At 34.2% G+C, this 17,458-nt stretch overlaps 1 protein-coding gene across 1 annotated transcript in view; it reads right to left on the bottom strand.

The window, feature by feature from the left end:
- Positions 1–17,458, bottom strand: part of LOC106661382 (probable ubiquitin carboxyl-terminal hydrolase FAF-X) — a 41,590-nt gene that overhangs the window by 21,093 nt on the left and 3,039 nt on the right. The window contains exons 3-16 of the mRNA XM_014384714.2: positions 8,545–8,999; positions 8,192–8,483; positions 7,938–8,122; positions 7,570–7,717; positions 4,649–5,113; positions 4,421–4,581; positions 4,126–4,327; positions 3,853–4,067; positions 3,627–3,741; positions 1,078–1,274; positions 877–987; positions 571–814; positions 365–502; positions 25–279 (exon numbers count right to left, since the gene is read on the bottom strand). Of these exons, the coding sequence (XP_014240200.1) occupies positions 25–279; positions 365–502; positions 571–814; positions 877–987; positions 1,078–1,274; positions 3,627–3,741; positions 3,853–4,067; positions 4,126–4,327; positions 4,421–4,581; positions 4,649–5,113; positions 7,570–7,717; positions 7,938–8,122; positions 8,192–8,483; positions 8,545–8,999 (3,183 nt within the window). The remainder of the gene's footprint in view (positions 1–24; positions 280–364; positions 503–570; positions 815–876; positions 988–1,077; positions 1,275–3,626; positions 3,742–3,852; positions 4,068–4,125; positions 4,328–4,420; positions 4,582–4,648; positions 5,114–7,569; positions 7,718–7,937; positions 8,123–8,191; positions 8,484–8,544; positions 9,000–17,458) is intronic.

Raw genomic sequence — 17,458 nt, 5'->3', positions numbered from 1 at the left:
TTTAATTTAACGGGGAAATATTACCTCCAAATTGTACAGTACTTGTGGGGAAGGAGAGTTGTACAAAATGGACTCCATCGTCACTACCTCATTCTGGTCGTTAGGCTTGTTTTCATTATCTGAAAACAGCTCCTGCAATTTGTTGAGTGTGTGGTTGTCAGGCGGGCACAGGTTCAGAACGGAATAGGCCACCTGAGCGAGAGCAGTGTTGCCAAGCGACGATGCCAGATCACAGACTTTGAGCAGACTTGCAGTCGTATGAGGCTGCTGTGAAAGGAGCTAAACAGCATAATTTAAAAAAAAAATCAACATTCATTATATAATCATTTTTAAGAAAGGGCAATTTCATTCAGGTCCAACTTACCACACCAGGAAGGCTGTTTTCAGCTTCAATATTCGGGCCATCATAAGGATGTTGTGGAGAGCTAGTACTACTATCAGATGAAGAATCTGGTGAGCTACCTACGTTGGCATTAGCTTGCGACCACTTTCCAGTCAATAACTAAACCAAGAAAAGTAACAGATTAAAAATGTTTTATCATTAAAAAAACTACTACTTTTAAAACATACTATCTTTTCAGAAAATGACAATTCTCCTAAAAGGCGTCTATCATCGCTTGGGTCTAAAAGTTCACCGTTGAAATACAAGTCCAGTTTGACGTGTTGTGTCGCCCCAGCTTTGCTACGCTTCAGGATGTAACGACGGGCGATGCCGACAGTCTCATTGGCATGTGTCTGAAGTTCTACATCATCCATCATCCTCCCAGGTTGTGAAAACCTTACTGTCAAAGAGACTTGTTTGCCTCTATAGGCTCTGTGAAGAAAATTTTTTAAATGTTCTAGTTTTAAATTTTATTCATTGAAAAAAATAAATACCTGTATAAAGGTAAGCATTTCCTTTCACCACTGAACTCCCCATCGTATTCGCTTATATACTCTTTAAGCACTTTAAGCACACGGCACATTTTCACACACTCTAAGTGGATCCTGTTTTTAAAAAAAATAATATATAATTAAATCAATGACAAGACTTCAGTTAATAAAATTAATCACTCGATAAGTATAAATTTTAATTACCTAGGCACATCAGCAGTTCCCGTGCGGAGGACGACAACAGTATCATAATGAGCACGCAGCCTGTCTAAGCATTCACTGATGTAAGTCTGGTGGAATTGAATGCTGGATGCTTGCAACCGTGGGCCGAGGTTTGTCGTGACTTCTTTCAACAGCTGAATCGCCCTAGCAGCCATGTCATCACCACTTGAAGTTACTACCTATAAAACAAACAAAATTTATATGGTCTTTGTTTAATTGGTATCATAATTATTTTATAAATTGTTTTGGTGTTTGACTCAATACAACGACAAAATTACATATACATAGTTTGAAATAAACTACAAAAAATATGAGTGTCAGGTTCTGACGCTACTCGATAAAAATTGTGCAATTTTATGAACAAACCCATGTAATAAATTGTTAGTTAAATTTTATGTGTTTGTAGTGTGGAGTAGGGTAGCGTTGTGTGGCATCGGGCAGATGTGGACAGGGGTAATACAATCTTATGGAAAATGGCATTGGATTTTGGATTTGCACCGGGTGGTTTTGTGTCACATCGGGTAGCACTGCGTCAGGTAAGTGTGTTCCCCACTTTAGAGATGGGGCTATATGCACGAGCTGATCAAGAGTTAACTCACATTACTGAGCTCTGAAAAAAAGATCAAAAATGAAAAAAGATCCCTTTCCCTCTGATCAAAACTCTTCAGCGATCACTGCTCAGTTTGCCTTCCCGCCATTTTCCACTCTAAATGCTCTTAACTCTCCTGATTGACCTCTCCATGCTGTCCAGTCCGCTTTTCTGCGGCGATCTCATACAATCTCATTTACCAACTTTGAGCACTACTCTAGCCCTTATTTATTTATAAGTTTTACAGTTACAAGCAATGCCAATGTTTATATATACATGAGCTTTGCAAGTTTTTAAAAAATATATGGAAATTTCTTATTATATTCTTGTTTAAAAAATATTGCATTTGGTTTTATTTATATTATTGTTTTTTTTTTTTTTTTTTTTTTTTTTTTTTTTTTGTTTTTTAATTTTATTCATTCATTCGCAAGAAAAACGGTTGTTAACTGTTATAAGAGTGAAATGATAAATGTTTCAACCTTCTTTATATATTTTTTTCCCTTTCGTTTACTTTGTGCAGATCACGTCTGCTGTATGAATGAATACAGCACTCTCGAGGCGATGGAGCCAAACCCCCCCCCCATGTCAACAGGGCGACTAACCAGGTGCTCAATTTTATTTTTTCCTATGAGTGCATTATCGGATCTTTCAGGAGGATGTAGTTAAAAACCATTTTCATCAGATTTACTGTGATATGGAAAACTCTTAACCAAAACCACTTCTCTCACTTTCCGGGATTCAAAGTGCTCTTAGAGGCCTAGAAAGCCCCACGACCGGGGCCCCACCACACTAAGGGAGAGCACGGACTGCCCCGAACCACCCCTCTCCATTTTATACAATCAAATTATTTGCTAAGAAAGCTACATATGCAGATCTGATATAAGGGTTGCCTATGTTACTTAGGCAACATACTGTTTTTTAATGGGTAACAATAGATCATTTTGCACAATTATGGAATACGACTCCTCCTTTAGTGTGCAGTAAGGGGGCACGTGGTCCTGATCTGCTATGGTGCAATCACAGGCCAGGCTATCTTTTATGCCGATCTTATAAAGGTGATGTGGCAAACTGTTGTGGTTCAGGTGAAGTCTGCATATGGAGGTAAAAAGTTTTCTCTGTCCATTGACCACGCTAAACCACGGTTTAAGCAGAATGGATGCTTGCATATGCTTTCTCTTTAACTGCCTTCGTTGTGTCATATTCTTTTTGCCATTTCTCTTTGGAGTAGTTGGTAAGGTGTGCGATTATGTCGACCTCTTGTTTTACTATCTCAGAGATGGCAGCCTCTTTTATGAGAGTATCAACTTTATTATTGTAGTTATTGTTGTTATGGGCTTTTACCCACATCAAGAAGACAACCATACCCTTGTTATTTATTTCAATTAAATTCTGCCTAATTTATTTTTGACAATAATAAAAAAACTAGAAAAGTTTAACAGTTCGTCATTTCTTTCATACGACAACCCTGCAATTCAATGAAACTTTACGATTGTTTGGCCCTCTAGAACTGGCACAACGGAATTCGAAAAACATGCGAAAGTTTACATATTATGAGTAATAAATTTGGTGAGGATGAGCAATGAGCCGTGAAATAGAGTTGATTCATTTTGATGAGTGAACAGTTTTGATCCAATCCTTAAAAAGAGCAGTTTTTCCATTTCTCAACTGTTCACAGTTCATCACTGAAGATGGCGTAATGTCAAAACAAAATGAGCAATTCAATAGCCCGTAAGTGTATACAGACCCAATACGTAGCCCAGTGCAGGTTCAACATGAGTTCACTTACTCGCAGACCAACACCCTCATCAACTTTAAGTTTTTAATAATTAGCAAGTTGCTCAATTTTTATTTTTATTTCTATAAGGGTAATAAAAGTAATTACAATTTAAACTTCATTATTGATAGGGTGGCCGCCAAACTATGCTTAAAATTCTAAACTTACTCTCCAAATGTATTCATTGCCGATCAGGTCAACATCATCCATTAAAAAGGTTCGTTTCTTCATTTTCAATTTTCCTTCCTTTGAATTCACAGCTTTGAAAAATCTTTCGAAGCACCTAAAAAACAGCATATACCCTATGGTAAAACATCTTGATTCAAATTGTACACTACAATATTTTTTTTATTTCTAAGTATGAAGAGGTGTGTCAAGAACGACAAAGTCTTACTTCATTCCGCTTTCAGTCAGAAGCGAAGGATCCAGCTGGAGGACGTTGTTCTGAAAGAAGTCCTTGTTCACCGATGGGTCCAAATCTGGTTCCTCGCCCATCAGTTTGGAGAACCACTTAAAACATGCTTCTCGATCTGAGGTGAAGACAGCCCCTTCTGCTAAACACTGCCAAATCTGTTTTGCCTGGTCAGCGCAAAGCCACAACTGTCCATCCTGCACCAGAGAACATTTTAAATATCTAATTTTACATTACAAATACGCAGTGATTTACCTTCAGAAGGAACCGCAGAAAATTAAGTCTTTCTTGAACTTGTGCTAAGTGGTTGTACCTCTTATCGGGGTAATATTCGTTTGGATCTAAATTCGGATCTTCTTTAACTATCTGCCTAACTTTTTCCATGTAATTTGTCAAATTGTTTGTAACCAGAACTACTAACTCGTGATCCGTCTGCAACCTGTTTATGACTTCTTGTCTGGAAAATATATTCATTTGGGTTTTATAAACTAAGGAGTTACGAAAGGAAAAAAGTTTAATACTATATTTACATAAAACATGTTAAACTTACCTATAACAAACGTGATGACTCAATTGTTTAGCATTCGGTGGCAATTCATATAGGCAAGCTATTTCCCTAATTTGTTTTAGAGCTGGTAACACCCAGTTTTTGCTGTTTTTCAACTCCTTCACACATCTGTGTAACCACTCAGTTTTTTGAGCATCTCTTTCCTATTTATTAAAATAAAAAAATAAAGAATTGTTTTTTTATTTTCTATACACAAAAAGAGAAACTTACTTGTGAACAACTATAATCTAATATTTTAACATGAGCACTAAGCGCCTGATCCATAATTTCAGTCACAACATCATCAGAATGGGCTAGATTCCAGAAGAGGGTGAGCACTTTGTGTGCCATGACACCGTCCTTGTCATCCTCGGCGAGCCGCCTTATCAGCTCGAGCAGCTTCTCTCGCTGTTTCTTGTTTGCGGACGTCCAGCTCGACTGGAAACACTCGAATAAATGGTCGAGCTGTTCGGGCGAAAAATCCCAGGCGAGCCTTGCCAAGAGGTCGTGCACATTCTTCACAATCGCTTCGTGTTTGCCCTGTTGCGCCGCCCAAAGGCTGTCCAGGTCTTCCAAAGACAGGCAACGCTCCTTGATGACAAATCGAAGTATCTTTTCGAGTTTCTCAACGTATTGCGGTTGATGCAATGAATCTCGGAGTACTATTTGAAGTACACCATTTTCCTTGATCCATTTCTTTTTTAGGAGGAAAAACATAATTAAATAGAGTTGGGAATTCAGATTTTACAAATTAAGTTAAGTTTCTATGCTTAAAAAGGTTAGTATATTGCTTTACTCATGCCTCTATATCTAAGGAGATTGTATTTTGTAAGTTTCCAAGAATCAGAATCAATTTTTATCGATACAATTTTTAATTTAAGATATTTATGTTAATTTAAGCATAACTACTTTGTATCAATACAACAAGTTGTCAAAGAAGAGAATGTAATTTAATCAAGACAGTGACAGGTCAAAAGTAGCAATTTCACCCTTATTTGTTCAATATCAATTAAGAATGGAGCGGCATATTTATACAGGGTAAAGTTTGAGTATTCAAAGAAGGCCGAGCGAACAATAAGCCAATATAACTGTTTCATCATCAGGGAGATCAAAAGATTAGTGTCACGAGCGCGACTTGAACCCACAACCTTACGAGGCAAAAAAGAATGTTTGAAAAAGTTGTAAGTTGAGATAATTCGGTGTCTCGGGGTACCAAAGTCACAATAGCTCACGTGGTTAGAGCAGTGGCGAATTAAGCCAAAGGTCATTGGTTTGAGTCCCACAGGGAACAGACATACTGGACGCAATACAACTCGACCTGATGCCTTGTCTCGTTTTAGTAGTGTGTGCACATCTGTTCGATGTCAAGCCCTCGCCAAGGAGTCACCCAGCGCATATCACAAATGCAACACCTCTTTTTCTCTTAATGCATTATTATGAACAAAACAAGGTAATAAATGATTAGTTAAATTCATTCTATCACTAAATGGTATTCCGGTGTTCTGATACATTTTCTGTCAAACCATTGTAAATAAATAATTTTTATTAAAACTCATGAATTTTGATGTTGTTTAATTTAGTTTATATATTAAAAATTAGCTTTGTTTATTATTTCCTTATTTTTTTAAATAAGCATGTCGTAAATAAAATAACGGCAAAAATACATCTAGTTTGAAATAAACGACAAAAAATATGAGTGTCCAGTTCTTCTGTCTTCGACCGTATTTGACGCTACTTGACAAAAAAACTGGACAGTGGGGGACTTGGTTGCAAAAGAAGTGTTGCATGGTGACAGGCAGATATTCTCTGGGGTAATGCAATCTTACAGAAAATTGGACATGAGATTGGCAATGGGTGGCTTTGGGTGACTTGCGTTGCCTGCCGGGTGTGTTCCTCGTATAACCTTTTCATCTCAACCACATTTTACATGAAATTATAAATCACATCCGAATAATTGATCTGGTCCAGCAATAGGACCAATTAAAACATAATTTTATGTTATATATTTTATTTATTAATTTTGTTTGTTTTATTTATTAATTATAATTAATTTATTAATTTTATGTTATATTGGACTCATGAGGAGCGGTCGAGATGGAGGTAGTTTAAAAAAACACCTTTTTCATTTTTTTTGCCATTGTTTCAACCTTTATTCGGTAACAAATGCCCAGTGGACATTAAAGTCAGAAATTGCTGTTTATTCTCATGCCATTCATATCACAAAGCACCAGCCAAAAATGTTATGTTCCCGCTTTGTTAAAATAAAATTTGGTGCACATGTGTGGTGATTAGTGACCATTAATCGATAATTATTCAGAAATCGTGAGATGCGGTCTGGTGTAATGTAGGTTTCAGAAAAACATTTTCTTTATCGTGCCATTTCGATCTTTATTGAGATCATCTTCAGGGCCTGGGATTTACAAACATTGTTTACATTTAACAAATACATTTAGGATGTGGAAAAGTGAATTTATACAATGCGAAATATATTTTTTATATTCAATCAAAGTATTTCTACTCACTCAAAGTGTTTGTCTTCTGTGTAATTGTGCCATTCTTGCGTGTCGTGTTGAGAGTGACAGTGAGATTTTGCTGTTTTATGTTTATATACGTTAGATTTTGAAGGGGTGGGGAAGGAAGTCGGTATAGAAAAGACATTTTTGTATAAGGCGTCGGCTTCTTTGAGGTGAAAAGAGCCGACAAAGGGAAACGACACACAAGAATGGCACAATTACACAGAAGACAAACACTTTGAGTGAGTAGAAATACTTTGATTGAATATAAAAAATATATTTTGCATTGTATAAATTCACTTTTCCACATCCTAAATGTATTTGTTAAATGTAAACAATGTTTGTAAATCCCAGGCCCTGAAGATGATCTCAATAAAAATCGAAACGTTGGCACGATAAAGAAAATGTTTTTCTGAAACCTATCACACCAGACCACATCTCACGATTTCTGAATAATTTGGTACACACTCAATAGCTTTGTTTTCACTTTAATTCAATTCACTAAAAGTGACTTCTTGCTAACACCCCAACACAGCCCCGCCCGATTTTTTTCTTTCTAATTTCTTATTGTATCTGTCTCTGTCAAATTTCTTATATTTTAAATTTTTTTAATGATAAATAAAATAAAGAAAAACTTACAGCCATCCTTTCGGGAGTCAACCATTCCCCTTCTGGATCCATATTTGTCGTCGTATGCCGATGGGGATAATAAGAAACTCCTGCAATAACTTTATTGACTTCGTTCAATGCATTCATTTTACCATTGAACGATGAAATTTGTAATAACCTAGAAAAAATAAAATAAATTAATAATTTTTTCAGTTTAAGGTGGTGCAGAATAATTGAAATGCCCAATATTCTTTTATTTTCTATTATAAACAGATAAAAAGCAAATGAAATATTTTATTAACTCAAAAAGAGGCACTTATGAATTATGAAATATCTATAATTTTTATTTTTTGTTTTATAGTATTCTGTTTAAAATTTAATAAGATAAAAATACCAACCTTAAGATCATTTTTAGTCTAAAAATTTCTAATTGTTTGACTGTTTCTTCTTGACCGGTAACCCTAGATACTAGACATTTTGCTGATTTAATAATTGATGATATCGCATCATTTTTTGATTCATTTTTGGCTTCTTTCTTCAACTCTTCATCTGTAAGATTATCTAAAAAATGAGGCACTCGTTCCTGGAAAACAAGCAAGAATGAATCAATGAGGGCCACAAGAAGAAAAGAGAAAAAAAGAAAGATACTTACTACTATTGGCATAAGATATTTTTCTATAGTATGTACAGTTAATAATTCATAACAAGGGCCGAAAGGTCGAATCAAAGCATGAATTACAGGCACTGGGACAGTATTTCCAGGTTGAAAACGATCAACAAGCTTCTGGAAACCTCCTAAACTACCGAACTTATTGATCAAGTCGACTAGCCAACCTCTCGGAGACCTTGTGGCGTCTGGGGGTCTAGCGTAAATTTCCTCCTCAAGAACCTTAGAACCTGCAGGTACTGTTTCACTAGCTCTAGACGCATTAAATGTATGAAACCTGTAATAAAAATGGTGTGTGAATAGTAATTGTGATGCTAATGTTAACAATTTGATCATACCTATTGTTTGGATTTAAAACCATTGCGAGCAAGTCCAGCAGTGGAAACCAATCATCAGAGAGCTTTACTACACAGAGTTCGACTAGCCTGAGACAGTTCTGGTAGATGAACTGGTGGATGTTGTATTTCCACGAATTGACCGCCTCATCTGTGAGTATTTTGGTAAACGAGATGGTAAGACCTTCGCGGAAGAACTGTTGGCAAGCTTCCGATTTGACATCGTCGCCCGTCCGGCAAAGGTTGATCGCTGCCTGCATGAGACATTCCAACTCCTGCTCAGGTAGCACGGGTACGACCCACCGGGTGCTCGAAATCTTGGCATCCAGGATCGCTAGTTTTTCTATAGGAAACTCCGGCTCCTGGCAGGTACAGTTGGCGTCGTTGCACGAGTGCGCTGTAACCGCCTCATTGTCTGTTGTACTTTGAGGTTCCACTTGTAGGCCAGCAGGCTGAACCTGACATAGAGAAACAGAAAAAGATCATTTAAAATTTCGTTTAAATCAACACATTGAATTTTAACCTTTACAATTTAACAAAATTCAGTTATTTTAAATATTTTTATAAAATTACACTGATAGGGCATGCAAGAGATGAACAACTCAGCTGTATACATTTCAAATGAAATAAAACAATTTTTTTGGCAGTACAGATTATACAGTTATGTTTATACAAAAAAAATTCAATCAATCAAATCATAAAAATTATTGGTAATAATAAACCCCCTTTTTAATAGGTTTAACATCCTCTTGTCTGACTAACTAGAAGATTACAGGTTTACGTAGTTAGTCAAAATCTTATGAAATTGAGCAAGTTGACTATAAAAAAATATAAGATACCTGCAAATGATAAAACTAAGAATAGTAAACCAGGAACTACATGCAAATACAACCAAATAAATTTACATGTTTTCACTACAATCCTAGTTTAGGGACAAACAATTTTTAGCAACTGCTGAAAATTGTGTTATAAACCCAGCCAGCTGTTTTCTTCAAAATATCCCTTAACTCAACACAAATCTATTAACACTTAATTCATTATAAAAAATATTGTTTTGTCTTCTTACCATTAAAGAAAATCCATATAGATAGAGTTTAAATCAGTTATTATTATTATTAATTTACCACCACAACCACCCATGGACAAGAAAAAAACTGACTTTTCATTTCAAGCAATCAAATTTAATTTTTTTATTAATAAAAACTTTTTAAGCAGTTTGTTGAATACAGCTTTGAACATAAGCAGTGCTGATGGGACTATTCAAGTTACCAGATAGATAAATTTATAATAAAACTACCAACAACTGATTATTGGTATAAAGCATTAAGTAGGCCCCATCATTGACGTTTAATAATAAGTACAAAATTAAGATATTGTCTCGTTAAACACAAAGCAAGACTTATTTTTAATTCAAAATAAATTAATTTATTTTGTTGTAAAAGATCATCTTCTTGAAGCTTCCTTAGTCTCCAATCAAACCTTTAACTAATATTCATATTGATTTTGTAGAGAGGGTGGTTGTCATAAAAAAAATCAATAACCACTCTTACAAAATTGATTATGATAATTCTGTCTACACTCTCTTACTGTTTAGAAAACAAATAACGTACCAGTTCACATGTTTTCCAATTTGGAGTGGTTAGAGATTCCAGTTTTAAATAATTTCCTAAATATTTTCTACTCATAATTCTCAGACATTAAGTTTAACTTGTTTCTATATTCAAGCATCAAATTGACTTCTTAAAAAAAAAATCAAATTCAAAATTCAAAGATCAATTATATTAAAATGAAAATTAAATACTTGAGATTTTTAATCTTTAGCGAATTGAATTGATAAGACTCTCGGCTCGTGGGCATCCTGTTGGCGTGTTCAATTCCCGCTGTCGCACTTACCTTTTTTTCACACTCCTCTTCTCTCAAAAACATAATAAAAAAATAATAATAATAAAACCTTTTTAATAAATTATTATAAATATTATTTGTAGTTATTCAGAAATCGTGAGATGCGGTCTGGTGTGACGTAGGTTTCAGAAAAACATTTTCTTTATCTTTATATGTTTTTCTGAAACCTACATCACACCAGACCGCATCTCACGATTTCTGAATAATTATCGACTAACGGTCACATTATTTGTAGTCAAATTGCGTTAACAATGCAAGATGGCTAGACAGAATTAAAAATACCAATAAGTTTCCCAGTCCAGATTCTAATTATTCAAAATTCGAAGGGCTTGTGAAGCAATGTTCTTAGCGAATGCTGCTTAAAAAAGCCCTGTAAAAACAATTATGGCAATATTTATGATGGACAAATCTTAAATATGTACAAATGGATAGTAAATAAACCCGGACCCAGATCTTTTTAACTCACCATACTTATTTTTATTTTAAAGACTACTGTCATATTTTTAAAAAACTTTTTTACCCAAATAAAATTTAAAAAAGTCCCATTGGTAAAAATGTTTGATGTATCACATTGAATTTAGAACATTAGTATACTAATTTTATAAAAGTTTTATTTTCTTAGCTTTCAATTATAATTTATGTATTAACTATTAAAGTTTAATTGTACTAGTAGATTTTGACCTTGTAGGTTATAGCCAGAAGTAAAAACTGGATAACCAACTGTAATTTATCACTAGGTCAATACGAGGAGATAAATACATTTCAATACATCTGGACTTTTGAAAAGTCAAAAAAATTAATTTTAAAAAAATTAAATAAATAAAGCTCAATCAGTGCTCTCGTAATTTTAATTGAAATTTGTTTTTGTATCATGAGATGTTTTGTTCAATTAAGCAAGTTCTACTATCAACTAACAATTATTAAGTATGTATTTATTTGCAAAACTTGTTTCTAAATTATGCTCAGAAATAGAATGCAGAAGTACCAACATTACGGTGAAAGTATCCCAAATTTGAAAATTTACAAAGCATTTTTGATACAGTTCATCAGTTTATAAATTCCGACTTTTTTTTTTTAATATATAAAGATAGTCTTGAAGAATCCACCGATTTGGTAAAAATATTTTCATTAATGACAATTGGAAAATTTAGAAAATTAGACAAGCTTGTATCACGATGAAAACAAGCAATGGGAATCGTTTTTTGAAACAGGTACATTAATTTTATATGTCGGCTATCATTTGCACACCTAATATCGTTAAATAAAAGAACACTAATGGTTAATTGGTAAATATCTAATTGAAACCGCTTGAGCCTATTTATATAAAAATCAATAAGGGCAAATTGTGAAATGTGATACCCCGAAATCATTTACATTTAAACCAACAAAACGCTCGAAAGAAAAGAATCACGAGTAGTTCCAAATATATCACAGGTCTGAACCAGAAATGTTTATTTTTGTCTGTATTTACAATAAAACTTGACAAGACAAAAATAATAGGTGTAATAACATAACAGTAACATTTTAGAGTTGAATTACAATTTAAAAGCATAACAGTTAAGTTCTCTACTGATTAATTAAATTTATTTATATTGATTATAAATTATGCAAAAAAATTTTTTTTTTAATTTAAACCGACTTCCATAACTAAAACTCTTCTTCAGGGTTTTCCTTTGCCCTTCTTAATCCATTGTCAATACAACAGAAAGCTGAATCCAAAAACTCTTACCAATAAAAATACTTTTTAATTACCAAATACTAAGTAACACAAAGCAAAACATCTTAAATTGCTAGTAAAAACTTTCTAAAATTAAAAAAAAAAACTTTGAATCAATAAATATCAAGTTTATTTGCAAACTAAAAACATTGTTAAAGTAGGCTTCTTTATTTCTTCAATTTGATTATTATCAACCTTCTTCGACAAGAGCACACGCTCATAAAATCTTCTCTGGGCAACAGTTTACAATGTATCTTATTAAGTTACCTGTTCAACAAAAATAACCAATTGTTATTACTCAACGCTAAACGATTTAATTTTTTTTATAATAAGAATAACTACAAATAACAAACTAAACCAAGTACTAACTGCTGAACTACATTATTTGTACTACGATCGGGCCAAAGCATGTCCGGCATGCAGAGAGAGGTTGCCCAATGCCCCACCTAACTGAAGAGTACAATTCCTTGGTTCCTTATAGGGAGCGCATAGGAATGCCACCCAATATGAGAATTGTGCTAAAGCATGGCAATGAGTATCTAGGACTCCTGATAAACCAACTGTTTTGTGACCCTAGAGTCCATTGAGAGTGAACGTAAAGTGTGAGAGGGGTGATAGTGAAATATTGAGTCACCATTAACCTTAGGTATACATAGGTGTAAAGGGTGATATCGACGAATCTTGAGGACTCTACCACGCTAACTGAGCAAACAGTTGGTAAATAAGAATAAATGTAGTTAAGGGTGAGTGAGACTTTGAACAGATTTAGGAACTGAATGCGTTGGGGGCTGAAATGACCTAGCTGTTGATAGCCGCTGAAGCCCAACCTTAGCAGTGGATGGACAAGAACATCGTACTCAGGACTGCCAACACCTGGAGTGGGTGATTCTCAAGGCCTGCCTTTATTTATTGTAAGTTATAAAACCTAGAATTGCCATGGACTGCGGGAAGTGATAGACTCAATGTACACTTTTAAAATTTTTATTGTTAAGCCGAATCCCTCAGCACCACAGTTTAAAATGAGACTTTCTGATTGTAAACTTCACAAGTCTAGCACATTTAGTTTTTCGCATTCCCTCACTTGAATTATACATATTGTTTTTGTTTTTTTTAAAGTGTCAAACGCGCACAAAGATGCATATTTGATATCACATTGAAATCAAAAGTCAAACGAAGAAGACAAGAAGTAAACGAATATATTTGTGAAGTGGCATAATCAAAATTGTGCAAATGACGATACTAAGTTGAACAAAACACTTGCTGCCTTCGGCTTCATCGACCATCAGCTGCTAATACCAGAGCTTCTGCTGTCCTATTGGAAAGAAAATGGATCCTCAGTCACGGCCTTGCAGCTTCCTCAACCATCGACTGAAGCAAAATGGCATTACTGGCAGGATGTTGCTCATCTTTTTTTTATAATTGGTCAAGCGGACCAAAAAAACTAGTGAATTTAATAAGTTAAAATGAAGTATATCTTCATTAAAATTCTCCGTGGTCATTTCATTTGTTGCCGAGAATCAAACACATTTGAAAAATGGCAAAAAGGAGGGAACATTCAAAAAAGGTGGGGTTGAGATGGGAAGTTAAGTGTCCGAATGGATCGAAGTCACGTGGTTAGAGCAGCGGCGTATTTAGCCAAGGGTCGTGGGTTCGAATCCCGCTCGTGACACTGACTTTTTATCTCAACTAAAAACCTTAATTAATTGACAGATCGATTAATTGGTCAAACGGAAAACTAGTGAATTTTTTTATAATGTTCATTTCTCAGAGAACTTCTTTTAACTTTCCACATTTGTAAAAATCTGTACTCATCTGTATTAATTTGTTAATTAAATTATATTATAAAACTTCTTTTAATGTACAAGCCCATCCCCAAACAGGCCTTGTCTATTTCACCATTTCTGTCCCTCAATTCGTTTTACCATTAAAAGCATTACAAGAAATATGCCCAGAAATACACATTGATACCTTGGGTACTAGTAAAATGGCACAAAAAATAAAGAACATACATCATCATATTATCAGGAAATTGAAAATATAACTCAAGGAAATCTAGGACCTCAGCAGTTGACGAATATAAGCCCAAAAGGTCCTATGGTTTTCATTAATACATTCTTTTTCCAAAAAGAACCCTGAAATTCACCAAAAACCAAAACAGATTTGGCTCGATCCTATAAAAGTTTCTATAGCTGTTTTGATCTCCCAATAACTCTCTGCACATACTTTTGGTTGACTGAAAATCCACCTCTTTACCAAGTATTGAACCCAAAGTCCCCTCCCCCAAAAGCGATTTCGGCACTCATGTAATATTAATAGTTCACAAATAACTTTCATGTCTTCATATTCTGCCAAAATATAAAAACACGAACAATAAAAACCATAACTGAACGACCAACGAGAGCGTTTGTCCATTTGGACTAGGGATGGTCATGCAGCGAGCAAATTACAGAGCAAGTAGTGCTCTTGCCCTGTTTCTTGAAACTGGTTCAATCATAGACGGACTAAATTGATGTGCAACAACCGAGCTACAAAAAAAGCTTTATTTGCCAAAGGGATTCAAAGTTTCCCTCTGTTCTTGTGAATGTCCCTACTTAGAGAGTTTTAAGGGTGCTGTAAATAAAATAAGACATCAGGGCTATTTATAAATTCAAATATTAATGTTAAAAATAGATTTTGTTTGCAATCAAAAAGACATTCTTATCCGAGGATTTGTTGTTTGTATTCAATAACAATCAGCTTTACAAAATAACTTTTTTTCACTATTTTTTAAATTTATTTTATATTTAATCTGTAGATAGGAAATATCCTTTACAGATAGAGCGATTTCTATTATTACTGATGTGTATATATTAGTATAAAAATATAAGCAAGGCATATTAAGAAAAGTTAATTATAATAAAAATAATACATATTAATATTAGTAATAATAAATAATAATAAAACGCCCTTAAAAATTAATAATAATAATAATAATAATAAATAATAATAATAATAATAATAAATAATAATAATTCAATAATACAATATAAAAGAATGACCTCGGCAATAGGTGAGGAGAATTTAAAAAAAAAAGAGAAAAAAATATCCTCGATACCTTTGATTGAAAAAGAAAGTGAAAATAAATTTTTTCTTTATAAAGATGGCTATATGATTTACATTACATAATTTAGACTCAACTTATCAATGCTCATTCATAAATAAAGATAGTGCTCACCAAGACCCTGATTGATAATTGTTCTAAAATGGCGATTATAATTCGAATTGAGCACTGAATGAATATTCAGTCACCAAAGGCGATTTGAGTATTTTCTGACTAAATATTTATAAATTGAAGTTTGCCGGCACGGACTGATATTAAATGATGTGAAATAATTTTCTCGCCAATGTAAAACACATACAGCACTCTTTCGGGGTACTGTCAACTATAGTATAGGTTTCTGCGGAGGTGAAACTGATTTTTATTAAATTAGAAAATTCCAACGAAGATGATTATAGATTAGTAAAAACTTGTCCGGAGAAAATCTATTGATAATTGGTTTGTTATTAATGATTTAATCCTAATCCTCACTCAGGATAAAACATTCAGTGGCCCTGCACTATCAAATTTCTACAAATTTGTTTATGTAAAACAGAATGAAAATAATTTTAGAAAAGTTTTTAAAATAATGAATGTAAATAAAAGAAGTAACAGAAATCTAGTTATACAGTTTTGAAAGAAGACAAATACACAAAAACAGTTCTGAAAATTTTTCTAGTAAAATGTATTTGCCCCAACTTACGAAAGTAGTATAATGCAAATTTTTTATAAAGAAAATAAAAAATACGCTCATATTATGTCCATTGTACAGTCCAAGTGAGTGAATATACAAAAGTGATACAGAATATATTATAGCATGTGTAAATGACAGAAACAATGTAAATATTGTGACAACAAAATGATTCTGATTCTGACAGCATATTAGCATAAACTACGTAATTGTAAGGTAACATTGTATTAATTTCTGCAGTCAGCTTGTGAAGGCAAATTTTCTCTATCTGTTTAGACAATGCTACTTGCAGCCAATATTGTACAACTCTTTTAACTACTTCTCCTGCATGAAGTAGATGACATAAATGACTTCGGTATCATTTTTAACAAGAAATGTTATTTTCATCATCACATTTTCCTGATTAGAAGGCTTCACAGAATCTCAGTTTAACCAAGCATTTTATTTCAGACTTCAGTAACCCCTTTGGGTGGTTACAGGGGGGGGGGGGGCGGTAGCCGAGTGATTAAGGCATCAGACTCTAGGCTAGTAGATCCCGCAGTCGTGGGTTTGATCCCCACCGTCGCCTCTGGACTTTTTCTGACGCCTAAGGGGACTGGTGGCCGCAATTGAAAGAAATTGACATGGCACTCATCAATGGAAGGGGTGGGATCGGATCTCAGCGACCCTGAATTTGGTCCCAATACCCTCCAAAAATGAGTTTCTTCGATGGAAGAACACCGGCACAATGGGGGCTCAAGTTCACATTTGTGTTGCGAGCCCCCCCCCCAAAAAAAAAATATGGAGCCAGGGATAAAATAAAGTACAATAAGCTGTACAGCTCAGCTGCAGTGCTCTGGATGGAACTCCTCCAGTCCCTGGTAACCTGGTTATAAAAACTGGTAATGAAAAGTTATATTAATCATTGGACCAGACATCTGGAGTATGCTATATTATCTGGGATCCATTTCTTATAACTGAGATTAATCTGTTGAACCTGACAGTGTAGGGCTATTAATAATTGCCTTTTAAATTTGGCACTCCTAATTATGTTGCCTATGTTGGTAGGCTTCTTTTTACTGGGCTTCAATCTTTATCAGACAGAAGGCTTGTTACCTGTCTTACATTCATACGGAAAGTTTTCAATTCTCAGATCTACTCTCTGGAGATTCTCTCTAGTCTTGGCCTTCCTAGTTCCTCAACATCTTTTGAGAGAGGTTCAAACTTTTTTGTGGCGCACCATCACACCGGTTATACTAGCCGCTACACACTTACCCTCTCATCTCCCTAAAGACACTCAATTCTTGCTGACTGTGATCAATTTTGTACTGATTAATCCCATTTGCAAAAAAAAAAGAAAAAAAAAAGAAGAAGACATTTAACGGATGTTTTTCATGCCAAGGATGGAAAGAGGTGGAAATATTTTTTTTTTTTTTAATTATTTTTACATTATGTTCTGTTTTTTGTTCTTTACTCAACGTTTTTTAAAACTTAGGTAATAAAGGATTTTCTTTTTAAATATTTTATTTATATAACCCAACCTGTTTATGCA

Source organism: Cimex lectularius, unplaced genomic scaffold (genome assembly GCF_000648675.2).
Source record: "Cimex lectularius strain Harlan isolate CLEC.00 unplaced genomic scaffold, Clec_2.1 scaffold217, whole genome shotgun sequence".
NCBI classification, from domain to species: domain Eukaryota; kingdom Metazoa; phylum Arthropoda; class Insecta; order Hemiptera; family Cimicidae; genus Cimex; species Cimex lectularius.
Note: the sequence above shows the minus strand (reverse complement) of the source record. Positions and strands in the feature narration are given on the sequence as shown.